We start from the raw sequence: 23,583 nt of genomic DNA on the forward strand, positions 1-23,583 counted from the left end.
GACTCACACAGACACCCACAGACTCACCACACAGACACCCACAGCCTCACCTATCCTGGCGCCTGTACCAGGCTAGGTGCACCACCACGATGCCTGTGGCTCCACTGCCCGAACGCTACCGAGCCTGTATGCTGCTGAGCGCCTCCGGAGACACGCTGGGCTACCGCGCCTCTCGCTGGGAGTACTGCCAGTCGGGTCGTCAGATCCACGACGAGCTGGCCGAGATGGGGGGGCTCGCGGCGCTGAGAGTGGGGCCCCCCACTTGGCCAGTCAGCGACGACACCGTGCTCCACCTCGCCACGGCGGAGGCGCTGGTGCTGCACTCGGAGAGAGTGGGTGGGTTGGTGGGGGGGTGGTGGGGGGGGGGGTGGTGGGGGGTGGGTGGGTTAGTGGGGGGGTGGGTGAGTGTGTGGGTAGGTGAGTGAGTGGGTGAGTGAGTGAGTAGGTGAGTGGATGGGTGAGTGGGTGAGGGAGTAGGTGAGTGGATGGGTGAGTGGGTGGGTACGTGGGTGAGTGGGTGGGTGAGTGAGTGAGGGAGTAGGTGAGTGGATGGGTACGTGGGTGAGTGGGTGGGTGAGTGAATGAGTAGGTGAGTGGATGGGTGAGTGGGTTGGTGAGTGGATGGGTGAGTGGGTTGGTGGGGGGTGGGTTGATGGGGGGGGCTCGCGGGGCTGAGAGTGGGGCCCCCCACTTGGCCAGTCAGCGACGACACGGTGCTTCACCTCGCCACGGCGGAGGCGCTGGTGCTGCACTCGGAGAGAGTGGGTGGGTTGGTGGGGGGGTGGTGGGGGGTGGGTGGGTTAGTGGGGGAGTGGGTGAGTGAGTGTGTGGGTAGGTGAGTGAGTGGGTGGGTGAGTGAGTGAGTAGGTGAGTGGATGGGTGAGTGGGTGGGTACGTGGGTGAGTGAGTGAGGGAGTAGGTGAGTGGATGGGTGAGTGGGTGGGTACGTGGGTGAGTGGGTGGGTGAGTGAGTGAGTGAGTAGGTGAGTGGATGGGTGAGTAGGTTGGTGGGGGGTGGGTTGATGGGGGGGCTCGCGGGGCTGAGTGGGGCCCCCCACTTGGCCAGTCAGCGACGACACCGTGCTCCACCTCGCCACGGCGGAGGCGTTGGTGCTGCACTCGGAGAGAGTCGGTGGGTTGGTGGGGGGGTGGTGGGTGGGTGAGTGGGTGGGTGGGTTGGTGGGTGAGTGAGGTGGGTGAGTGGGTGGGTGAGTGAGTGGGTACGTGGGTGAGTCGGTGGGGTGGGTGAGTGAGTGAGTGAGTGGGTGGGTGAGTGAGTGAGTAGGTGAGTGGATGTGTGAGTGTGTTGGTGGGGGGGTGGGTGGGTCTGTGGTGGGAGGGTAGATGGGTTGGTGGGTGGGGGGGTTGGTGGGTGGGTGGGTGAGTGGATGGGTGAGTGGGTGGGTTGGTGAGTGAGTGGGTGGGTGAATGGGTGGGTGAGTGATTGAGTGGGTGAGTTGGTGGGTGAGTGAGTGGGTGAGTGGATGGGTGAGTGGATGGGTGAGTGGGTTGGTGGGGGGGTAGGTGAGTGGGTTGGTGGGGGGGTGGGTGGGTGGGTTGGTGGGTGGAGGGGTTGGTGGGGGGGGTTGGTGGGTGAGTGAGTGACACCGTGCTCCACCTCGCCACGGCGGAGGCGTTGGTGCTGCACTCGGAGAGAGTGGGTGGGTTGGTGGGTTAGTGGGGGGGTGAGTAGGGGGGTGAGTGGGTTGGTGGGGGGTGCATGGGTTGGTGGGGGGGTGGGTGGGTGAGTGAGTGGGTGGGTAGGTGGGTGGGTGAGTGGGTGGGTGGGTGGGTGAGTGAGTGAGTGAGTGGGTGAGCAGGTGAGTCAGTGGGTCAGTGGGTGGGTACGTCGGTGAGTGGTTGGGTGAGTGGGTGAGTGGGTGAGTGGGTGAGTGGGTGGGTAGGTGGGTGAGTGGGTGGGTGAATGGGTGAGTGGGTGGGTAGGTGGGTGAGTGGTTGGGTGAGTGGGTGAGTGGGTGAGTGGGTGGGTAGGTGGGTGAGTGGGTGGGTGAGTGAGTGAGTGGGTGAGTGGGTAGGTAGGTGGGTGAGTGGGTGGGTGAGTGAGTGGGTGAGTGGGTGGTTGGGTAAGTGAGTGGGTGAGTGAGTGAGTGAGTGGGTGAGTGGGTGGGTAGGTGGGTGAGTGGGTGGGTGAATGGGTGAGTGGGTGAGTGGGTGGGTAGGTGGGTGAGTGGGTGAGTGAGTGGGTGAGTGGGTGAGTGGATGGGTGAGTGGGTTGGTGGGGGGGTGGATGAGTGGGTGAGTGACTGTCCGGCAAAAACAATCCCATACCTCCTCGTGGTGCCGGACTGCAACCCTGTGGTGGGCAGTGCCGTGGGGGGGAGGGCCAATTCAAATTGGCCTTTCCCCTGATGGCGTTTGTAACCACCATAGCGGCCAAATGGGGGCTCTGGATGGTTGCGAGGGGCTGGTAACCCCTCCACCTTCAATTAACTACCGCTAAACTACGAGTTAAAAATGTAGTAAGCTTTTGCCGGAGGCCCCGGGGGGACAGGCGTCTATGACGTCTCTTGGCAAAAACCCCAATTGGCGGAGCCAGGAGATTGAATCTTCACCCTCAGGGCTCCAGAAACAATAAAAAGCCACTACGTGTGGCCACGTAGAATGTTCGAACGCTCACTGCGGAGGAGAGGCTGCCACTCCTCTGTCGGGAGCTGGATGGATACCGCCTGGATCTCTGTGGCATTCAGGAGGTCAGGTGGACCGGCTCTGGCTCCTGCCACCATGAGGGGTGGACAGTCCTCTACTCGGGTCAGGAGACTGCCAAACAACAGGGAGTGGCTCTTGTTCTGAACAAAAGAATGAAGGGGGCGTGGGAGCGTGGCGGTGAGGTGTGGGAAGCTGTAAACCCCAGGCTACTTTGGGCTCGCCTTCCCATCAACCAGAGGCGAGGAGTGGTGGTCGTGGTTACTTATGTCCCCACCAAAGACGAAAATCCGTGTAGGTATGCAGGCAAGGCCGATGAGTCAGATGCCTTCTATGACCTCCTGTCACAGGTGCTGGCTAAAGTGGCACCTCGGGATGAGAGTCATCTTGTTGGGTGATTTTAAGCCCCACCAAAACTAAACACCTGCCTGGGTATTTTGTACCATCGGACACTCCACCCCTACAACTCTCAATTGGTGATAGAGCAGTAGTGGAGATAGTGGAGAGTTTCACATACCTGGGCAGTGTGCTCATGACCGGCTCCGGTTTAACAGCAGAAGTCTCACTCCGAATCAGTCGAGCGGCATTATCTTTTCATCGGTTGCGTAACGCTGTGTGGAAGCTACCTGGTCTGTCGCTCCGCACGAAGCTTCAGGTCTTCTCGGCCACGGTCATTCCCTCCCTTCTCTACGCTTGCGAAATGTAGACCCCCCTAATGGAACATCTTTGCCGGTTAGAAACATTTAGGCTGGCCTGCCTGCGATCCATCCTGGGTTTAACCAAGCTGGATTGTGTGAGCTCACAAATCCTTGAAAGATCTGGACAAAGTCCCATCGGTGAGCTCCTCCGGCAGGCAAGGCTGCATTGGCTGGGTCATGTAGCCCGCATGCCCAGACACCACATGCCTAAACAGCTTTTGTTCGGCCGGATCGAGGGGGCTAAACGGGTGCGGCACGGGCTAGAGAAGAGATGGAGTGATGTGGTACAGGAGGACGTGGAGCTGAGTGGACTTGCTGATGACTGGTACCAGCGGTGTCAATATCGGCCTCTGTGGAAGAGGCTCGTGAAGGACGCTACTGGGCAGTTGGAGGCAGTCGCCCTCCGTTGGAAGGCAGAGGAGTGATGCTCACAACAACGAGCCGAGTGCTGGGTGGCTAAAGCAAAGCAAGTTGGCACAGGAGAAGGCACAGGTGGTGCATCAGCCACTCAGTCAGTCAACCCGTGGCACCTGGGTCTGTCCAGTGACCTCATGCCAGCGGGTGTTGAACACTTCACGTGGCCTCAACGTGCACCTAGCCTGGCACAAGCATCATGGTGACGTCACTGCCACTTAGTGGTGAATGATGGTTGTTGTTGTTGAGTGGGTGAGTGGGTGAGTGAGTGAGTGATTGAGGGGGTGAGTGGATGAGTGAATGGGTGAATAAGTGGGTGAGTGGATTATTGCGTGAGTGAGTGGGTAAGTTAGTAAGTTGGTGAGTGGGTGACTCAGAGACCCAGGTTGTTGGTATGTGGTTGTTGATGTGCATGTGTGGTTGTTGTTGATGTTTGGTCGTTGTTGCTGTTGTTGATGTGGTTGTTGTGGTTCTTGTTGTTGTTGACTTTAGATGCCCAAGCCAAGGAAGTCCTCTTCCACAAAATGGCTGCCGGCTACGTGGCGGCCATGTTGGACATGGAGGGCAGGAAGCCAGGCCCCACGAGCATTCTGGGTAAACACTGTACACACACCGAAAGGCACTGTACAAACACTGTACGTGCACTGTACACGCATTGTACATGGTACATGGCCTGGCACAAGCGTCGTGGTGACGTCACCGCCACTTAGTGGCGAATCGGGGTTGTATGTCAATGTCTGTGTGTGTCACTGTCTGTGTGTGTCCGTTTTATTATCTCCGCATATATATACACATCTCTCCGTGTGGCTCTCTCTGTCTCTGTATCTCCCCGTGTCTCTGTCTCTGTGTCTCCCCGTGTCTCTATCTGTCTCTGTGTGTCTCTCTGTCTCTGTATCTCCCCGTCTCTCTCTCTCTCTGTCTCCCCGTGTCTCTTTCTGTCTCTGTATCTCCATGTGTCTCTCTCTGTCTCTGTATCTCCTCGTGGCTCTCTCTGTCTCTGTGTCTCCCCGTGTCTCTGTCTCTCTCTCTGTGTCTCCCCGTGTCTCTCTCTGTCTCTGTGTCTCCCCGTGTCTCTCTCTGTCTCTTTATCTGCCCGTGTCTCTCTCTCTGCCTTTGTATCTGTCTGTGTCTCTGTCTGTCTGTGTCTCTGTCTCTGTGTCTCTGTCTGTGTCTCTGTGTCTCTGTCTGTGTCTCTGTGTATCTGTCTGTGTCTCTGGCTGTGTCTCTGTGTCTGTGTCTCTGTGTATCTGTCTGTGTCTCTGTGTCTCTCTGTATCTGTGTGTGTCTGTCTGTGTCTCTGTCTCTGTCTGTCTCTCTGTCTCTGTGTGTATCTCTGTCTCTGTGTGTATCTCTGTGTCTCTGTGTCTATGTCTCTGTGTCTCTCTGTGTCTGTGTGTGTCTCTGCGTGTCTCTCTAGGCACGTCCCAGCTACGCCCTGGCTCTCCAGGCGGCTTCTGTGTGTCTCTGTGTCTTAGTGTCTCTGTGTGTTTCTCTCTGTCTCTGTGTCTCTCTGTGTGTCTCTGTGTCTGCGTGTGTCTCTGCGTGTGTCTCCAGGCACGTCCCAGCTACGCCCTGGCTCTCTGTCTCTGTATGTGTCTCTCTGTGTCTCTCTGTGTGTCTCTGCATGTGTCTCTGTGTGTCTCTGTGTGTCTCTGTCTCTGTGTGTGTCTTAGTGTCTCTGTGTCTGTGTGTCTCTGTGTGTCTCTGTGTGTCTCTGCGTGTGTCTCCACAGGCACGTCCCAGCTACGCCCTGGCTCTCTGTCTCTCTGTGTGTCTCTGTGTCTCTATGTCTCTGTGTTTCTGCGTGTCTCTGTGTGTCTCTAGGTACGTCCCAGCTACGCCCTGGCTCTCTGTCTCTCTGTGTCTCCCTGTCTCTCTGTGTCTGTGTCTCTGTGTGTGTCTGTGTCTCTGTGTGTGTCTCTGTCTCTCTCTGTCTCTGTGCGTCTCTGCGTGTGTCTCCACAGGCACGTCCCAGCTACGCCCTGGCTCTCTGTCTCTCTGTCTCTGTGTCTCTCTCTGTCTCTCTGTGTCTGTCTCTCTGTGTGTGTCTCTGTGTGTCTCTGTGTCTGTGTCTCTGTGTGTCTGTGTCTCTGTGTGTGTCTCTGTGTCTGTCTCTCTTAGTGTCTCTGTGTGTCTGTGTCTCTGCGTGTCTCTGCAGGCACGTCCCAGCTACGCCCCGGCTCTTTGTCTCTGTGTGTGTCTCTGTGTCTCTCCAGGTACGTCCCAGCTACGCCCTGGCTCTCTGTCTCTCTGTGTCTCTGTATCTCTGTCTGTGTCTCTGTGTCTTAGTGTCTCTGTGTCTGTGTCTCTGCATGTCTCCAGGCACGTCCCAGCTATGCCCTGGCTCTCTGTCTCTCTGTCTGTCTCTCTGTGTGTCTCTGTCTCTCTCTACATGTCTCCAGGCACGTCCCAGCTACGCCCTGGCTCTCTGTCTCTCTGTGTCTCTGTCTGTGTCTCTCTGTGTGTCTCTCTGTCTCTCTGTGTGTGTCTCTGTGTGTGTCTCTCTGTCTCTCTGTCTCTGTGTCTGTGTGTCTCTCTGTCTCTCTGTGTCTTAGTGTCTCTGTGTGTCTCTGCGTGTCTCTCCAGGCACGTCCCAGCTACGCCCCGGCTCTCCAGGCGGCTTCCGCGTCCCCTTCAACCCCAACGCCACCGGCTGCGGCGCCGCTATGCGGGCCATGTGCATCGGGCTACGGTGACGCGTCCGGTCACGTGACACCGCCCTGTCACGTGACACCACCACCCACGCAGGGGGGCGGGGGGGGGGCGACTTCTTGTTGTGGGGGAGGGGCACTTCCTGTTGGGGGGCGACTTCCTGTTGGGGGGCACTTCCTGTTGGGGGAGGGGCACTTCCTGTTGGGGGAGGGGCACTTCCTGTTGGGGGAGGGGCACTTCCTGTTGGGGGGCACTTCCTGTTGGGGAGGGGCACTTCTTGTTGGGGGGCACTTCCTGTTGGGGGAGGGGCACTTCCTGTTGGGGGAGGGGCACTTCTTGTTGGGGGGCGACTTCCTGTTGGGGGGCACTTCCTGTTGGGGGAGGGGCACTTCCTGTTGGGGGAGGGGCACTTCCTGTTGGGGGAGGGGCACTTCCTGTTGGGGGGCACTTCCTGTTGGGGAGGGGCACTTCTTGTTGGGGGAGGGGCACTTCCTGTTGGGGGAGGGGCACTTCCTGTTGGGGGAGGGGCACTTCCTGTTGGGGGAGGGGCACTTCCTGTTGGGGGAGGGGCACTTCCTGTTGGGGGAGGGGCACTTCCTGTTGGGGGAGGGGCACTTCCTGTTGGGGGGCACTTCCTGTTGGGGAGGGGCACTTCTTGTTGGGGGGCGACTTCCTGTTGGGGGAGGGGCACTTCATGTTGGGGGAGGGGCACTTCCTGTTGGAGGAGCAACTTCCTGTTGGGGGAGGGGCACTTCCTGTTGGGGGAGGGGCACTTCCTGTTGGGGGGCACTTCCTGTTGGGGGAGGGGCACTTCATGTTGGGGGAGGGGCACTTCCTGTTGGAGGAGCGACTTCCTGTTGGGGGAGGGGCACTTCTTGTTGGGGGAGGGGCACTTCCTGTTGGGGGAGGGGCACTTCCTGTTGGGGGGCGACTTCCTGTTGGGGGGCACTTCCTGTTGGGGGAGGGGCACTTCCTGTTGGGGGAGGGGCACTTCCTGTTGGGGGAGGGGCACTTCCTGTTGGGGGAGGGGCACTTCCTGTTGAGGGAGGGGCACTTCTTGTTGGGGGGCGACTTCCTGTTGGGGGGCACTTCCTGTTGGGGGAGGGGCACTTCCTGTTGGGGGAGGGGCACTTCCTGTTGGGGGAGGGGCACTTCCTGTTGGGAGGCACTTCCTGTTGGGGAGGGGCACTTCTTGTTGGGGGAGGGGCACTTCCTGTTGGGGGAGGGGCACTTCCTGTTGGGGGAGGGGCACTTCCTGTTGGGGGAGGGGCACTTCCTGTTGGGGGAGGGGCACTTCCTGTTGGGGGAGGGGCACTTCCTGTTGGGGGAGGGGCACTTCCTGTTGGGGGGCACTTCCTGTTGGGGAGGGGCACTTCTTGTTGGGGGGCGACTTCCTGTTGGGGGAGGGGCACTTCATGTTGGGGGAGGGGCACTTCCTGTTGGAGGAGCGACTTCCTGTTGGGGGAGGGGCACTTCCTGTTGGGGGAGGGGCACTTCCTGTTGGGGGGCACTTCCTGTTGGGGGAGGGGCACTTCATGTTGGGGGAGGGGCACTTCCTGTTGGAGGAGCGACTTCCTGTTGGGGGAGGGGCACTTCCTGTTGGGGGAGGGGCACTTCCTGTTGGAGGGCACTTCCTGTTGGGGAGGGGCACTTCTTGTTGGGGGGCGACTTCCTGTTGGGGGAGGGGCACTTCCTGTTGAGGGAGGGGCACTTCCTGTTGGAGGAGCGACTTCCTGTTGGGGGGGCACTTCCTGTTGGGGGAGGGGCACTTCCTGTTGGGGGGCGACTTCCTGTTGGGGGAGGGGCACTTCCTGTTGGGGGAGGGGCACTTCTTGTTGGGGGGCGACTTCCTGTTGGGGGAGGGCCACTTCCTGTTGGGGGAGGGCCACTTCCTGTTGGGGGAGGGGCACTTCCTGTTGGGGGAGGGGCACTTCCTGTTGGGGGAGGGCCACTTCCTGTTGGGGGAGGGCCACTTCCTGTTGGGGGAGGGGCACTTCCTGTTGGGGGAGGGGCACTTACTGCCACCTGGGTTGTTGTTGTGCTTCTGGTGGTGGTGGTGGTAGTGGTTGTTGTGATGGTTGTGGTTGTGGTAGTGATGGTGGTGATGGTTGTGGTGGTTGTTGTGTGTAGGTATCCACGTGAAGAGCAGCTTGATGATCTGGTTGAGGTGAGCTTGGCGAGTGGGAAGATGACTCACAACCACCCAACAGGTACTCACCACTCACCCACTCACCCACTCACTCACCCACTCACTCACCCACTCACTCACCCACTCACCCACTCACCCACTCACTCACCCACTCACCCACTCACCCACTCACCCACTCACTCACCCACTCACTCACCCACTCACTCACTCACCCACTCACTCACCCACTCACTCACTCACCCACTCACCACTCACTCACCACTCACTCACTCACCACTCACTCACCCACTCACTCACCCACTCACTCACTCACCCACACACTCACTCACTCACCCACTCACTCACTCACCCACTCACCCACTCACTCACCCACTCACTCACTCACTCCCCCACTCACTCACCACTCACTCACCACTCACCCACCACTCACCCACTCACTCACCACTCATTCACCCACTCACTCACACACTCACTCACCACTCACTCACCCACTCACACACCACTCACTCACTCACTCACCACTCACCCACCACTCACCCACTCACTCACCACTCACTCACCCACTCACTCACTCACACACTCACCCACTCACTCACCCACCCACTCACCACTCACTCACCCACTCACTCACTCACTCACCTACTCACTCACCACTCACTCACTCACCCACCCACTCACCACTCACTCACCCACTCACTCACTCACCTACTCACTCACTCACTCACCTACTCACTCACCCACTCACCACTCACTCACCCACTCACTCACTCACTCACCTACTCACTCACCACTCACTCACCCACCCACTCACCACTCACTCACCCACTCACTCACTCACCTACTCACTCACTCACCTACTCACTCACCCACTCACTCACCCACTCACTCACCCACTCACTCACTCACTCACCCACACACCCACTCACTCACTCACCCACTCACCCACTCACTCACCCACTCAATCACCCACTTACACACTCACACACTCACTCACATACTCATGCTGTTGCTAGGCTACCTGAAGTCATGACGACGCCGTTGCTAGGCTACCTGAAGTCACGACACCGTTGCTAGGCTACCGGAAGTCATGACGACGCCGCTGCTGGTTGCTAGGCTACCTGTAGTCATGACGACGCCGCTGCTGGTTGCTAGGTTACCTGGGCGCCGTGGCGACGGCGCTGCTGGTGTCGTGTGCGGTGCGGCGCGACCCCGTGGGGTCGTGGGGTCGCACGTTGACCCGGCGGGCTCTCCCTGCCGCTCGCCGCCTCGTCCTGGCCGGGCCGCTCGCACCGCAGGAGATGGAGCAGTGGGAGTACTTTGTGACGATGTGGGAGAGGTGGGTGGGGGGGTGGGTAGGTGGGGGGTGTGGGTGGGTGGGTGGGGGGTGTGGGTGGGGGGTGTGGGTTGGGGGGGGGGTGTGCGTGGGTGAGTGGGTGTGGGTGGGTGAGTGGGTGAGTGAGTGAGTGGGTGAGTGAGTTGGTGAGTGCGTGGGTGAGTGAGTGTGTGGGTGGGTGGGTGGGTGAGTGAGTGGGTGAGTGAGTGAGTGAGTGGGTGAGTGAGTGAGTGAGTGAGTGTGTGGGTGGGTGGGTGGGTGAGTGAGTGGGTGAGTGCGTGAGTGAGTGGGTGAGTGAGTGAGTGGGTGAGTGTGGGTGGTTGTGGGTGGGTGTGTGTGTGGGTGTTAGTGTGTGGGTCAAGGTGTAAATTAAGGAGGCGTGGGAGCCTGGCGGTGAGGTGTGGGAAGCTGTAAGCCCCAGGCTACTTTGGGCTCGCCTTCCCATCAACCGGAGGCGATGAGTAGTGGTCGTGGTTACTTATGCCCCCACTGAAGACGAACATCTGTGGAGGGATGCAGGCAAAGCCGATGAGTCAGATGCCTTCTATGACCTCCTGTCACAGGTGCTAGCTAAAGCAGCTCCTCGGGATAGAGTCATCTTGTTGGGTGACTTCAATGCCTGAGTTGGTCATGATGCTGGCACCTGGTCTGGAGTGATTGGAAGGCATGGGCCAGATCAGCTCAATAACAATGACAGGAGGCTGCTAGATTTTTGTGCAGCCCATGGGCTTCTAATTATCAACATGCTCTTCCGGCATCAGCGCATCCACACAACATCATGGATGCATTCCGGGTCCAAGCAAGAACATCTGCTGGACTACAAAGTGACGGAACAGCGGATGCGAGCCCATGTCCATGACACCAGGACCTACCGTTGAGCTGATCTGCCCACTGACCATCGACTAGTCATCTATAAGATGCGCCTGCCATTCTTCCACTCCGGTGGTGGGTGTACACCCAGGACCCCATTCAAACCCTTAGTGACATGGTCTCAGCTAGCTGATGAAAGTTGCAAGCGAGAATTTCATCATCGCTTGCGGCTGGGGTTGGCATCGTCCCCCACTCCTGAGGTCCTGTGGGAGGGGAAATCCCTCAGCCTGGAAAACATCTTGGGACAAAGTGGGGATGACCCTGCTGAAGCTGTGGTGCCTCAAATATTGGAAGAAGTCACCCCCTGTGAGTGGCTGGCTAAGGTGCCATCTGTTAAGAGAGATGATCTCCCAAGCGAAAAGCTGAGGTAGGGTGGTGTTTGTGCACAGACTGCCCTACATGACATCATAACAACAGTCTGGACCACTGGACGGGTTCCGCAGGATTGAAAGGATGCCCTGGTGGTCCCCATCTTTAAGAAGGGAGATCGCACAGACTACAGGGGCATCTCACTCCTCAGTGTGCCAGGAAAGGTCCTGGCAAGGATTATTCAACATCGCCTTGCTAGCCACGCTGAGGAGAGGCTTGCGGAGCCCCAATGCGGTTTCAGGAAAGGGCGGTCCTGCACAGATGCCATATTTTCTGTCCGTCTGCTACAGCAGAGGTGTAGGGAATTCCCACAAGACCTACATCTTTGCTTTATGGACCTGGTCAAGGCCTATGATACCATCAGTAGGCCTGGGCTCTGGGCTGTTCTTCGTGCTTTCGGAGTCCCTGACTCTCTGCTCACGATCATTAAGGACCTTCATGATGGTGAGCGGGCCCGGGTAAAACTACGTGGCCGGGAGTCGGAGCTATTCCCTGTACACCTTGGGGTGCGACAGGGATGTCCTCTGGCTCCCACATTATTTAACATCATTCGACCACGTAGTTCGTGAAGCCTTCAATAGCTGTACCGGAGGAATTTCCATCTGGTACAGATACAATGAGATGCTGATCAATGCCCGGGTGCTGTCAAGGGATGGCTCCCTATTGGTCAACCATGTTACGTATGGCGATGATCTGGTAATAGCTGCTCACTCAGAGGAGGAGTTGGAGACGCTGCTGCTGAGACTGGAGCTTGCCACTAAGAGGTGGGGCCTTACCATCAGCCCCACCAAAACTAAGCACCTGCCTGGGTATTTTGTACCATCGGACACTCCACCCCCACAACACCCAATTGGGGATAGGGCAGTTGTGGAGAGAGTGGAGAGTTTCCCATACCTGGGCAGTGTGCTTATGACCGGCTCCAGTTTGACAGCAGAGGTCTCACTCCGAATCAGTCGAGCGGCAATATCTTTTCATCGGTTGCGTAACGCTGTGTCGAAACTATCTGGTCTGTCGCTCCGCACGAAGCTTCAGGTCTTCTTGGCCACAGTCACTCCCTCTCTTCTCTACGCTTGCGAAACGTGGACCCCCCTAATGAAACATCTTCGCCAGTTAGAAACATTTAGGCGTTGGCTGGGCCATGTAACCCGCATTCCCAGCCACCGCATGCCTAAACAGCTTTTGTTTGGCCAAATCGAGGGGGCTAAACGAGCACGGCACGGGCTAGAGAAGAGATGGAGTGATGTGGTACAGGAGGACGTGGAGCTGAGCGGACTTGTCGATGACCGGTACCAGCGGTGTCAAGATCAGCCTCTGTGGAGGAGGAGGCTCATGAAGGACGCTACTGGGCAGTTGGAGGCAGTCGCCCTCCAACAACAACGGAGGGCGGAGGAGCGACGCTCACAACAACGAGCGGAGCGCCGGGTGGCTAAAGCACAGCAAGTTGGCACAGTAGGGGGCACAGGTGGTGCATCAGCCAGTCATCTCGGTCATCTCGGTCAGTCGACCCGTGGCACCTGCTGGGTCTGCCCCGTGACCTCCTGCCAGCGGGCGTTCGACACTTCACGTGGCCTCAAGGTGCACATGGCCTGGCACAAGCGTCGTGGTGACGTCACCGCCACTTAGTGGCGAATGGCGGTTGTTGTTGTTGTGGGTGAGTGTTGTCGGTTGTTGTTGTGGGTGAGTGTTGTTGGTTGTTGTTGTTGTGGGTGAGTGTTGTCGGTTGTTGTTGTGGGTGAGTGTTGTCGGTTGTTGTTGTTGTGGGTGAGTGTTGCCGGTTGTTGTTGTTGTGGGTGAGTGTTGTCGGTTGTTGTTGTGGGTGAGTGTTGTCGGTTGTTGTTGTTGTGGGTGAGTGTTGCCGGTTGTTGTTGTTGTGGGTGATTGTTGTCGGTTGTTGTTGTGGGTGAGTGTTGTTGGTTGTTGTTGTGGGTGAGTGTTGTCGGTTGTTGTTGTGGGTGAGTGTTGTCGGTTGTTGTTGTTGTGGTTGAGTGTTGCCGGTTGTTGTTGTGGGTGATTGTTGTCGGTTGTTGTTGTGGGTGAGTGTTGTCGGTTGTTGTTGTGGGTGAGTGTTTTCGGTTGTTGTTGTTGTTGTGGGTGAGTGTTGTCGGTTGCTGTTGCTGTCATTTTCGGTTGTTGTCGATTGTTGTTTGTTGGTGTTTTCGGTTGTTGTTGTCGTCTGTTGTTGCCACTTTCGGTTGTTGTCGTCGGTTGTTGTTGTTTTTGTTGTTGTTTTTCCAAGTTTTTGTTGTCGATTGTTGTCGCCGTCACCACCGTAGCTACCTTCTGGAGCGCAACATCGCCGAAGATACCGCTACTACCGCCACCACCACCGCCACCGCCACCACCGCCACCACCGCCACCACCGCCACCACCACCGCATCAACGGCCACGTTCCACACGAGCCTCTCGACCCCAGAGGGACGTGACGAGGCCTACAAGGCCTGGAGCCTGGACGGCTGGGCAGGCCGCAGCGGCCATGACGCCCCCATGATCGCCTACGACGCCGTCCTGCGAGCCGCCCCGAGCATGGAACGTCGGACTTCGGCCGAGGGGGCGGCCGAGGGCTGGGAGCTCCTGTGCAGCTACGGGATGTTCCATGGAGGTGAGCGCCTGCGATGGCGGCCAACGGAGCCTCAGAGAGGGGAGGGGAGAGAGAGAGATTCGTGTGTGGGTCTCTGTGTTGGTCTTTATGTGGGTGTCTCTGTGTGGGTCTCTGTGGGTCTCTGTGGGTCTTTGGGGGTTTTTGTGGGTCTCTGTGGATCTTTGTGTGTCTCTGTGGGTCTCTGTGGGTCTCTGTGTGTGTCTCTGGGTCTCTGTGGGTCTCTGTGTGGGTCTCTGTGTGGATCTCTGTGGGTCTCTGTGGGTCTCTGTGTGGGTCTCTGTGTGGGTCTCTGTGTGGGTCTCTGTTGGTCTCTGTGTGTGTCTCTGTGTGGGTCTCTGTGGGTTTCTGTGGGTCTCTGTGTGGGTCTCTGTGTGGGTCTCTGTGGGTCTCTGTGTGGGTCTTTGTTTGGATCTCTGTGTGGGTCTCTGTGTGGGTGTCTGTGTGGGTCTCTGTGTGGGTCTCTGTGTGGGTTTCTGTGGGTCTCTGTGTGGGTCTCTGTGGGTTTCTGTGGGTCTCTGTGTGGGTGTCTGTGTGGGTCTCTGTGTGGGTCTCTGTGGGTCTCTGTGGGTCTCTGTGTGTCTCTCTGTGTGGGTCTCTGTGTGTGGCTCTGTGTGTGTCTCTGTGTGTGTCTCTGTGTGGGTCTCTCTGTGTGTCTCTGTGGGTATCTGTGTGGGTCTCTACTCACACACACATACCACCTTCAACCCAATCACCACAAAGACAAACGGAAGAACAGAGACCCAGAGAATGGGGGAAATTTGTCTATGACGTCTCGTTAGGCGGAGCCAGGAGATTGAACCGTCCACCCTCGACGGCAAGAACTTTCGAACGCTCGCTTCAGGAGGAGGAGAGGCTGCCACTGTTATGTCGGGAGCTGGACCGGTACCGTGCAAAGGCGGGCTGATATCATTATCATTCCTCGGTCTCGATTGAACACAACTGTAATTACACTACACATAGGGTGGTGACCTCCAACCTATCCACGTCCAGACCAGAAGATGAATCCCTGCAGTCACGAAAGCTTTAAATCGAAACACGCCCACCTTGTGGAACCCTCTAGAAAGTGGGCGTGGTCAGGCCAAGTCCAGACCACGCCCACTTTGTGGAACCCTCTAGAAAGTGGGCGTGGTCAGGCCAAGTCCAGGACACGCCCACCTTGTGGAACCCTCTAGAAAGTGGGCGTGGTCAGGCTATGTCCAGGCCACGCCCACTTTGTCGAACCCTCGAGAAAGTGGGCGTGGCCAGGCTACATCCAGGCCACGCCCACCTTCTCGTCATGACATCACATGTGTGTGTGTACAGACTCACACAGTAGTGACGTAGTAATTCAATACGAATGACTCTAAAGGCACGTTTCCACAGGCTCACAGAGACCTGTACTCTTAGTTTTTTCGGTAAAGTCACCATGTAGGTAAAAAATTAAATAAAAATTAAATAAAAAAAAAGAATAAAAATCACGACGTTTCGGAGGCAACACAAGCTTTCGTCTTCAGGTGAAACCGTCACAGCAAAATTTCTGTATCAAGTGAAGAGAAGTCCCAAGAGGCACGACCTTATATACTGGTTTACCGAAAAAACTAAGAATATGAATCCTTGCAGTCACGAAAGCTTCAAATCGTAGAGACCCATGGAGACCCACTCTCATCAGAATCCACACTCGTAGACACCCATAGAGACCCATATTCACAGAGACCCAACGAGACCCATACTCATATAGAGACCCATACTCTGAGGGGCCCGTCTGAAACTAAACTGTGTTTCATCTATCTTGGTTCTTTCGGTAAAGTCATCACGTAGAATGGAAATAATAAAATTAAAAAAAATGTAACATAATAAAATAATTCTCTTCTTTCGGTAAAGAACCAAGAAGATGAATCCCTGCAGTCACGAAAGCTTTAAATCGAAACACGCCCACCTTAACGAACCGTCGAGAAAGTGGGCGTGGTCAGGCTACGTCCAGACCACGCCCACTTTGTGGAACCCTCTAGAAAGTGGGCATGGTCAGGCTACGTCCAGGCCACGCCCACTTTGTGGAACCCTCTAGAAAGTGGGCGTGGTTAGACTACGTCCAGGCCACGCCCACCTTGTGGAATCCTCGAGAAAGTGGGCGTGGTCAGACCAAGTCTAGGCCACGCCCACTTTGTGGAACCCTCTAGAAAGTGGGCGTCGCCAGGCTACGTCCAGGCCACGCCCACCTTGTGGAACCCTCTAGAAAGTGGGCGTGGTCAGGCTACGTCCAGGCCACGCCCACTTTGTGGAACCCTCTAAGAAGTGGGCGTGGTCAGGCCAAGTCCAGGCCACGCCCACTTTGTGGAACCCTCTAGAAAGTGGGCGCGGTCAGGCCACGTCCAGGCCACGCCCACTTTGTGGAACCCTCTAGAAAGTGGGCGTGGTCAGACCAAGTCCAGGCCACGCCCACTTTGTGGAACCCTCTAGAAAGTGGGCATCGCCAGGCTACATCCAGGCCACGCCCACCTTCTGGAACCCTCTAGAAAGTGGGCGTGGTCAGGCCACGTCCAGACCACGCCCACTTTGTGGAACCCTCTAGAAAGTGGGCGTGGTCAGGCCACGTCCAGGTCACGCCCACCTTCTCGAACCCTCGAGAAATGGCAGGCGCTTTCGTGACTGCAGGGATTCATCTTTTTGGTTCTTTCGGTAAAGTCATCACGTAGAATGGAAATAATAAAATAAATAAATACTATCATAATATATTACTTTATTATGTTTTATTTTTATTATTTTATAATTTCCCTTCTACATGACTTTACCGAAAGAACCAAGAAGAGGAGCTTGTTGGTAATTACAAGTCCATGGGCTGCACAAAAATCTAGCAGCCTCCTACCGTTGTTATTGAGCTGATCTGGCCCATGCCTTCCAATCACTCCAGACCAGGTGCCAGCATCATGACCAACTCGGGCATTGAAGTCACCCAACAAGATGACTCTATCCCGAGGGACCACTTTAGCCAGAACCTGTGACAGGAGGTCATAGAAGGCATCTGACTCATTGGCCTTGCCTGCATCCCTCCACGGATGTTCATCTTCGGTGGAGGCATAAGTAACCACGACCACCACTCCTCGCCTCCGGTTGATGTAGCCTGGGGCTTACAGCTTCCCACACCTCACCGCCACGCTCCCACGCCCCCTTCATTAATTTGTTCAGAAGAAGAGCCACTCCCTGTTGTTTCACAGTCTCCTGCCCCGAGTAGAGGACTGTCCACCCCTCATGGTGGCAGGAGCCAGAACCGGTCCACCGGACCTCCTGAATACCACAGAGATCCAGGCGGTACCGGTCCAGCTCCCGACAGAGGAGTGGCAGCCTCTCCTCCGCAGTGAGCCTTCGAACATTCCATGTGGCCATCCGAAGTGGCTTTTTGTTGTTTCTGGAGGAGCCCCGAGGGTGAAGATTCAATCTCCTGGCTCCGCCAAATGGGGATTGGCCAGGAGGCGTCATAGAAGCCTGTCCCCCCGGGGCCTCCGGCACAAGCTTATTTGTTACATTTTTATGTTTATATCGTAGTCTCGTGATAATCAATTGAAGGTGGAGGGGTTACCAGCCCCTCGCACCCGTCCAGAGCCCCCGTTTAGCCACTGTGGTGGTCACAGACGCCATGAGGGGAGAGGCCAATCGGAATTGGCCCTCCCCCCACGGCACGTTCCATGACAGCGTTGCCCGTCCGGCACCGCGAGGAGGTAGGGGGTTGTTTTGCCGGACTACACACACACCTACACACACACGCGCACCTACACTCACTGCCCGGTGTCCACGTGTGATCCCTACGCAGGTGACAGCGACAGTACCGGAGTGATTGCGGGCGCACACACACATACACCTACACACACATGCGTCTACACACACACACACCTACACGCACACGCGCACCTACACTCACTGCCCGGTGTCCACGTGTGATTTCTACGCAGGTGACAGTGACAGCACCGGGGTGATCGCGGGCGCACACACCTACACACACAGCTACACACACCTACACACACACACCTACACACACACCTACACACACACACCTACACACACACACACCTACACGTGTGTCCGCGTGTGATCTCTACGCAGGTGACAGCGACAGCACCGGGGTGATCGCGGGCGCACACACCTACACACACAGCTACACACACCTACACACACACACCTACACACACACCTACACACACACACCTACACACACACACACCTACACGTGTGTCCGCGTGTGATCTCCACACAGGTGACAGTGACAGTACCGGGGTGATTGCGGGCGCCTGCTGGGGGGCTCTGTGGGGTCTGGAGGGGGTCCCGTCCGGCAATCACGAACACCTTGAATACCGCGAGAGACTCGTACAGTTGGCCGATGCCCTCCATCGCCTGGCCTGGCCCCACACACTCGCTGTGTAGACACTCACTGTGTCACTCACTGTGTCACTCACTCACTGTGTAGTGTAGACACTCACTTTGTCACTCACTGTGTCACACACTCACTGTGTCACACATTCACTGTGTCACACACATTCACTGTGTCACTCACTCACTGTGTCACACACTCACAGTGTAGAGACTCACAGTGTAGAATAGAGACCCACAGACTTGCTGGTGTAGAGACTCACAGTGTAGAGACGATCTACACAAACTCTGTACACAGTAGGGACCTCGAGATAAATACACTCACATCCAAACCTACACAACAATAGACTCACACAGAGACCTAAAGAACAATAGACTCACACATAGACCTAGACAACAATAGACTCACAGAGAACAATAGACTCACACAGAGACCTAGACAACAATAGACTCACACAGAGACCTAGACAACAATAGACTCACACAGAGACCTAGACAACAATAGACTCACACAGAGACCTAGACAACAATAGACTCACAGAGAACAATAGACTCACACAGAGACCTAAACAACAATAGACTCACACAGAGACCTAGACAACAATAGACTCACAGAGAACAATAGACTCACACAGAGACCTAGACAACAATAGACTCACAGAGAACAATAGACTCACACAGACACCTAGACAACAATAGACTCACACAGAGAACAATAGACTCAGACACCTAGACAACAATAGACTCACACAGAGACCTAGACAACAATAGACTCACACAGAGGCCTAGACAACAATAGACTCACACAGAGACCTAGACAACAATAGACTCACACAGAGACCTAGACAACAATAGACTCACAGAGAACAATAGACTCACACAGAGACCTAAACAACAATAGACTCACACAGAGACCTAGACAACAATAGACTCACAGAGAACAATAGACTCACACAGAGACCTAGACAACAATAGACTCACAGAGAACAATAGACTCACACAGACACCTAGACAACAATAGACTCACACAGAGAACAATAGACTCAGACACCTAGACAACAATAGACTCACACAGAGACCTAGACAACAATAGACTCACACAGAGGCCTAGACAACAATAGACTCACACAGAGACCTAGACAACAATAGACTCACACAGAGGCCTAGACAACAATAGACTCACACAGAGACCTAGACAACAATAGACTCACACAGAGACCTAGACAACAATAGACTCACACAGAGACCTAGACAACAATAGACTCACACAGAGAACTAGACAACAATAGACTCACACAGAGACCTACACAATAATAGACTCACACAGAGAACAATAGACTCACACAGAGAACAATACACTCACACAGAGAACAATAGACACACAAAGAGAACAATAGACTCACACAGAGAACAATAGACTCACACAGAGAACAATAGACTCACACAGAGAACAATAGACTCACACAGAGACCTAGAGAACAATGGACTCACACAGAGACCCAGACAACAATAGACTCACAGAGACCTCGACAACAATAGACTCACACAGAGAACAATAGACTCACACAGAGACCTAGACAACAATAGACTCACACAGAGGCCTAGACAACAATAGACTCACACAGAGACCTAGACAACAATAGACTCACACAGAGACCTAGACAACAATAGACTCACACAGAGAACAATCGATTCACACAGAGACCTAAACAACAATAGACTCACACAGAGACCTAGACAACAATAGACTCACAGAGAACAATAGACTCACACAGACACCTAGACAACAATAGACTCACACAGAGAACAATAGACTCAGACACCTAGACAAGAATAGACTCACACAGAGACCTAGACAACAATAGACTCACACAGAGAACTAGACAACAATAGACTCACACAGAGGCCTAGACAACAATAGACTCACACAGACACCTAGACAACAATAGACTCACACAGAGACCTACACAATAATAGACTCACACAGAGAACAATAGACTCACACAGAGAACAATAGACTCACACAGAGAACAATAGACTCACATCAGCAGCATTTGGTCTCATCAGTCGTAGCAGATGTCGGACTCCGTTTGAGTGCACGTTGTTAAATGCGCGTTAAAGATTTGCATGCGGTGCATGGCCATCATGTGACTTTGTGTGTCTCCGTGGAGACTCTGACCCTGAGACCCGGTCTCCCCGAGTCTCAGTGGAGACTCTGACCCTGAGACCCGGTCTCCCTGAGTCTCAGTGAAGACTCTGACCCTGAGACCCGGTCTCCCTGAGTCTCAGTGGAGACTCTGACCCTGAGACCCGGTCTCCCTGAGTCTCAGTGAAGATTCTGACCCTGAGACCCGGTCTCCCTGAGTCTCAGTGGAGACTCTGACCCTGAGACCCGGTCTCCCTGAGTCTAAGTGGAGACTCTGACCCTGAGACCCGGTCTCCCTGAGTCTCAGTGAAGACTCTGACCCTGAGACCCGGTCTCCCTGAGTCTCAGTGGAGACTCTGACCCTGAGACCCGGTCTCCCCGAGTCTCAGTGAAGACTCTGACCCTGAGACCCGGTCTCCCTGAGTCTCCGTGGAGACTCTGACCCTGAGACCCGGTCTCCCTGAGTCTCAGTGAAGACTCTGACCCTGAGACCCGGTCTCCCTGAGTCTCAGTGGAGACTCTGACCCTGAGACCCGGTCTCCCTGAGTCTCACTATGACCCTGAGACCCGGTCTCCCTGAGTCTCAGTGAAGACTCTGACCCTGAGACCCGGTCTCCCTGAGTCTCACTATGACCCTGAGACCCGGTCTCCCTGAGTCTCAGTGAAGACTCTGACCCTGAGACCCGGTCTCCCCGAGTCTCAGTGGAGACTCCGAGTCCCTGGACTGTTTCTTTACGCAGATATTTACTAAATAAATTCATAAATCGACTTCCATTGCATTGGTGCTGTGGTTTTGTCAGGTTATAGATGCCTCAGTCTGGCTCTGTGAGCCTCAGTCTGGCTTTGTGAGCCCTGAGGGAGCCTCAGTCTGGCTCTATGAGCCTCAGTCTGGCTCTATGGGTCTGGCTCTGTGAGCCTCAGTCTGGCTCCATAAGTCTGGCTCTATGAGCCTCAGTCTGGCTCTATGCGTCTAACTCTAAGGGAGCCTCAGGCTGGCTCTATGAGCCTCAGTCTGGCTCTATAAGTCTGGCTCTATGAGCCTCAGTCTGGCTCTATAAGTCTGGCTCTATGAGCCTCAGTCTGGCTCTATGAGCCTCAGTCTGGCTCTGTGAGCCTCAGTCTGGCTCTAAGTCTGGCTCTGTGAGCCTCAGTCTGGCTCCGAGGGAGCCACAGTCTGGCTCTATAAGTCTGGCTCTGTGAGCCTCAGTCTGGCTCTGTGAGCCTCAGTCTGGCTCTGTGAGCTTCAGTCTGGCTCTATGAGCCTCAGTCTGGCTCTATGAGCCTCAATCTGGCTCTAGGAGCCTCAGTCTGGCTCTATGAGTCTGGCTCTGTGAGCCTCAGTCTGGCTCTATAAGTCTGACTGTGAGCCTCAGTCTGGCTCTGTGAGTCTGGCTCTGTGAGTCTGGCTCTGTGAGTCTGGCTCTGTGAGTCTGGCTCTGTGAGTCTGGCTCTGTGAGCCTGGCTCTGTGAGCCTGGCTCTGTGAGCCTGGCTCTGTGAGCCTGGCTCTGTGAGCCTGGCTCTGTGAGCCTGGCTCTGTGAGCCTGGCTCTGTGAGCCTGGCTCTGTGAGCCTGGCTCTGTGAGCCTGGCTCTGTGAGCCTGGCTCTGTGAGCCTGGCTCTGTGAGCCTGGCTCTGTGAGCCTGGCTCTGTGAGCCTGGCTCTGTGAGCCTGGCTCTGTGAGCCTGGCTCTGTGAGCCTGGCTCTGTGAGCCTGGCTCTGTGAGCCTGGCTCTGTGAGCCTGGCTCTGTGAGCCTGGCTCTGTGAGCCTGGCTCTGTGAGCCTGGCTCTGTGAGCCTGGCTCTGTGAGCCTGGCTCTGTGAGCCTGGCTCTGTGAGCCTGGCTCTGTGAGCCTGGCTCTGTGAGCCTGGCTCTGTGAGCCTGGCTCTGTGAGCCTGGCTCTGTGAGCCTGGCTCTGTGAGCCTGGCTCTGTGAGCCTGGCTCTGTGAGCCTGGCTCTGTGAGCCTGGCTCTGTGAGCCTGGCTCTGTGAGCCTGGCTCTGTGAGCCTGGCTCTGTGAGCCTGGCTCTGTGAGCCTGGCTCTGTGAGCCTGGCTCTGTGAGCCTGGCTCTGTGAGCCTGGCTCTGTGAGCCTGGCTCTGTGAGCCTGGCTCTGTGAGCCTGGCTCTGTGAGCCTGGCTCTGTGAGCCTGGCTCTGTGAGCCTGGCTCTGTGAGCCTGGCTCTGTGAGCCTGGCTCTGTGAGCCTGGCTCTGTGAGCCTGGCTCTGTGAGCCTGGCTCTGTGAGCCTGGCTCTGTGAGCCTGGCTCTGTGAGCCTGGCTCTGTGAGCCTGGCTCTGTGAGCCTGGCTCTGTGAGCCTGGCTCTGTGAGCCTGGCTCTGTGAGCCTGGCTCTGTGAGCCTGGCTCTGTGAGCCTGGCTCTGTGAGCCTGGCTCTGTGAGCCTGGCTCTGTGAGCCTGGCTCTGTGAGCCTGGCTCTGTGAGCCTGGCTCTGTGAGCCTGGCTCTGTGAGCCTGGCTCTGTGAGCCTGGCTCTGTGAGCCTGGCTCTGTGAGCCTGGCTCTGTGAGCCTGGCTCTGTGAGCCTGGCTCTGTGAGCCTGGCTCTGTGAGCCTGGCTCTGTGAGCCTGGCTCTGTGAGCCTGGCTCTGTGAGCCTGGCTCTGTGAGCCTGGCTCTGTGAGCCTGGCTCTGTGAGCCTGGCTCTGTGAGCCTGGCTCTGTGAGCCTGGCTCTGTGAGCCTGGCTCTGTGAGCCTGGCTCTGTGAGCCTGGCTCTGTGAGCCTGGCTCTGTGAGCCTGGCTCTGTGAGCCTGGCTCTGTGAGCCTGGCTCTGTGAGCCTGGCTCTGTGAGCCTGGCTCTGTGAGCCTGGCTCTGTGAGCCTGGCTCTGTGAGCCTGGCTCTGTGAGCCTGGCTCTGTGAGCCTGGCTCTGTGAGCCTGGCTCTGTGAGCCTGGCTCTGTGAGCCTGGCTCTGTGAGCCTGGCTCTGTGAGCCTGGCTCTGTGAGCCTGGCTCTGTGAGCCTGGCTCTGTGAGCCTGGCTCTGTGAGCCTGGCTCTGTGAGCCTGGCTCTGTGAGCCTGGCTCTGTGAGCCTGGCTCTGTGAGCCTGGCTCTGTGAGCCTGGCTCTGTGAGCCTGGCTCTGTGAGCCTGGCTCTGTGAGCCTGGCTCTGTGAGCCTGGCTCTGTGAGCCTGGCTCTGTGAGCCTGGCTCTGTGAGCCTGGCTCTGTGAGCCTGGCTCTGTGAGCCTGGCTCTGTGAGCCTGGCTCTGTGAGCCTGGCTCTGTGAGCCTGGCTCTGTGAGCCTGGCTCTGTGAGCCTGGCTCTGTGAGCCTGGCTCTGTGAGCCTGGCTCTGTGAGCCTGGCTCTGTGAGCCTGGCTCTGTGAGCCTGGCTCTGTGAGCCTG

At 56.3% G+C, this 23,583-nt stretch overlaps 1 protein-coding gene across 1 annotated transcript; it reads left to right on the top strand.

Moving 5' to 3' along the window:
* Positions 1-18,306, top strand: LOC144953053 (ADP-ribosylhydrolase ARH1-like). Its single transcript, XM_078883567.1, has 7 exons — positions 1-332; positions 4,283-4,370; positions 6,363-6,468; positions 8,559-8,638; positions 9,730-9,913; positions 13,423-13,748; positions 17,974-18,306. The coding sequence occupies exons 1-7, from the start codon at positions 90-92 to the stop codon at positions 18,138-18,140; spliced, it is 1,194 nt and encodes a 397-aa protein (XP_078739693.1). The 5' UTR covers positions 1-89; the 3' UTR covers positions 18,141-18,306.
* The last annotated feature ends 5,277 nt before the right edge of the window (positions 18,307-23,583 follow it).

Source organism: Lampetra fluviatilis, chromosome 71, assembly GCF_964198595.1.
Source record: "Lampetra fluviatilis chromosome 71, kcLamFluv1.1, whole genome shotgun sequence".
Lineage (NCBI taxonomy): Eukaryota > Metazoa > Chordata > Hyperoartia > Petromyzontiformes > Petromyzontidae > Lampetra > Lampetra fluviatilis.

What these genes read in the sequence shown, in the direction of transcription:
- LOC144953053 (XM_078883567.1), top strand. Translation starts at nt 90, where the DNA reads ATGCCTGTGGCTCCACTGCCCGAACGCTACCGAGCCTGTATGCTGCTG. An exon ending in TGGTGCTGCACTCGGAGAGA is followed by an intron (nt 333 to 4,282) that starts GTGGGTGGGTTG and finishes GCCCAAGCCAAG; the next exon opens with GAAGTCCTCTTCCACAAAAT. An exon ending in GACTCACAACCACCCAACAG is followed by an intron (nt 8,639 to 9,729) that starts GTACTCACCACT and finishes GCTGGTTGCTAG; the next exon opens with GTTACCTGGGCGCCGTGGCG.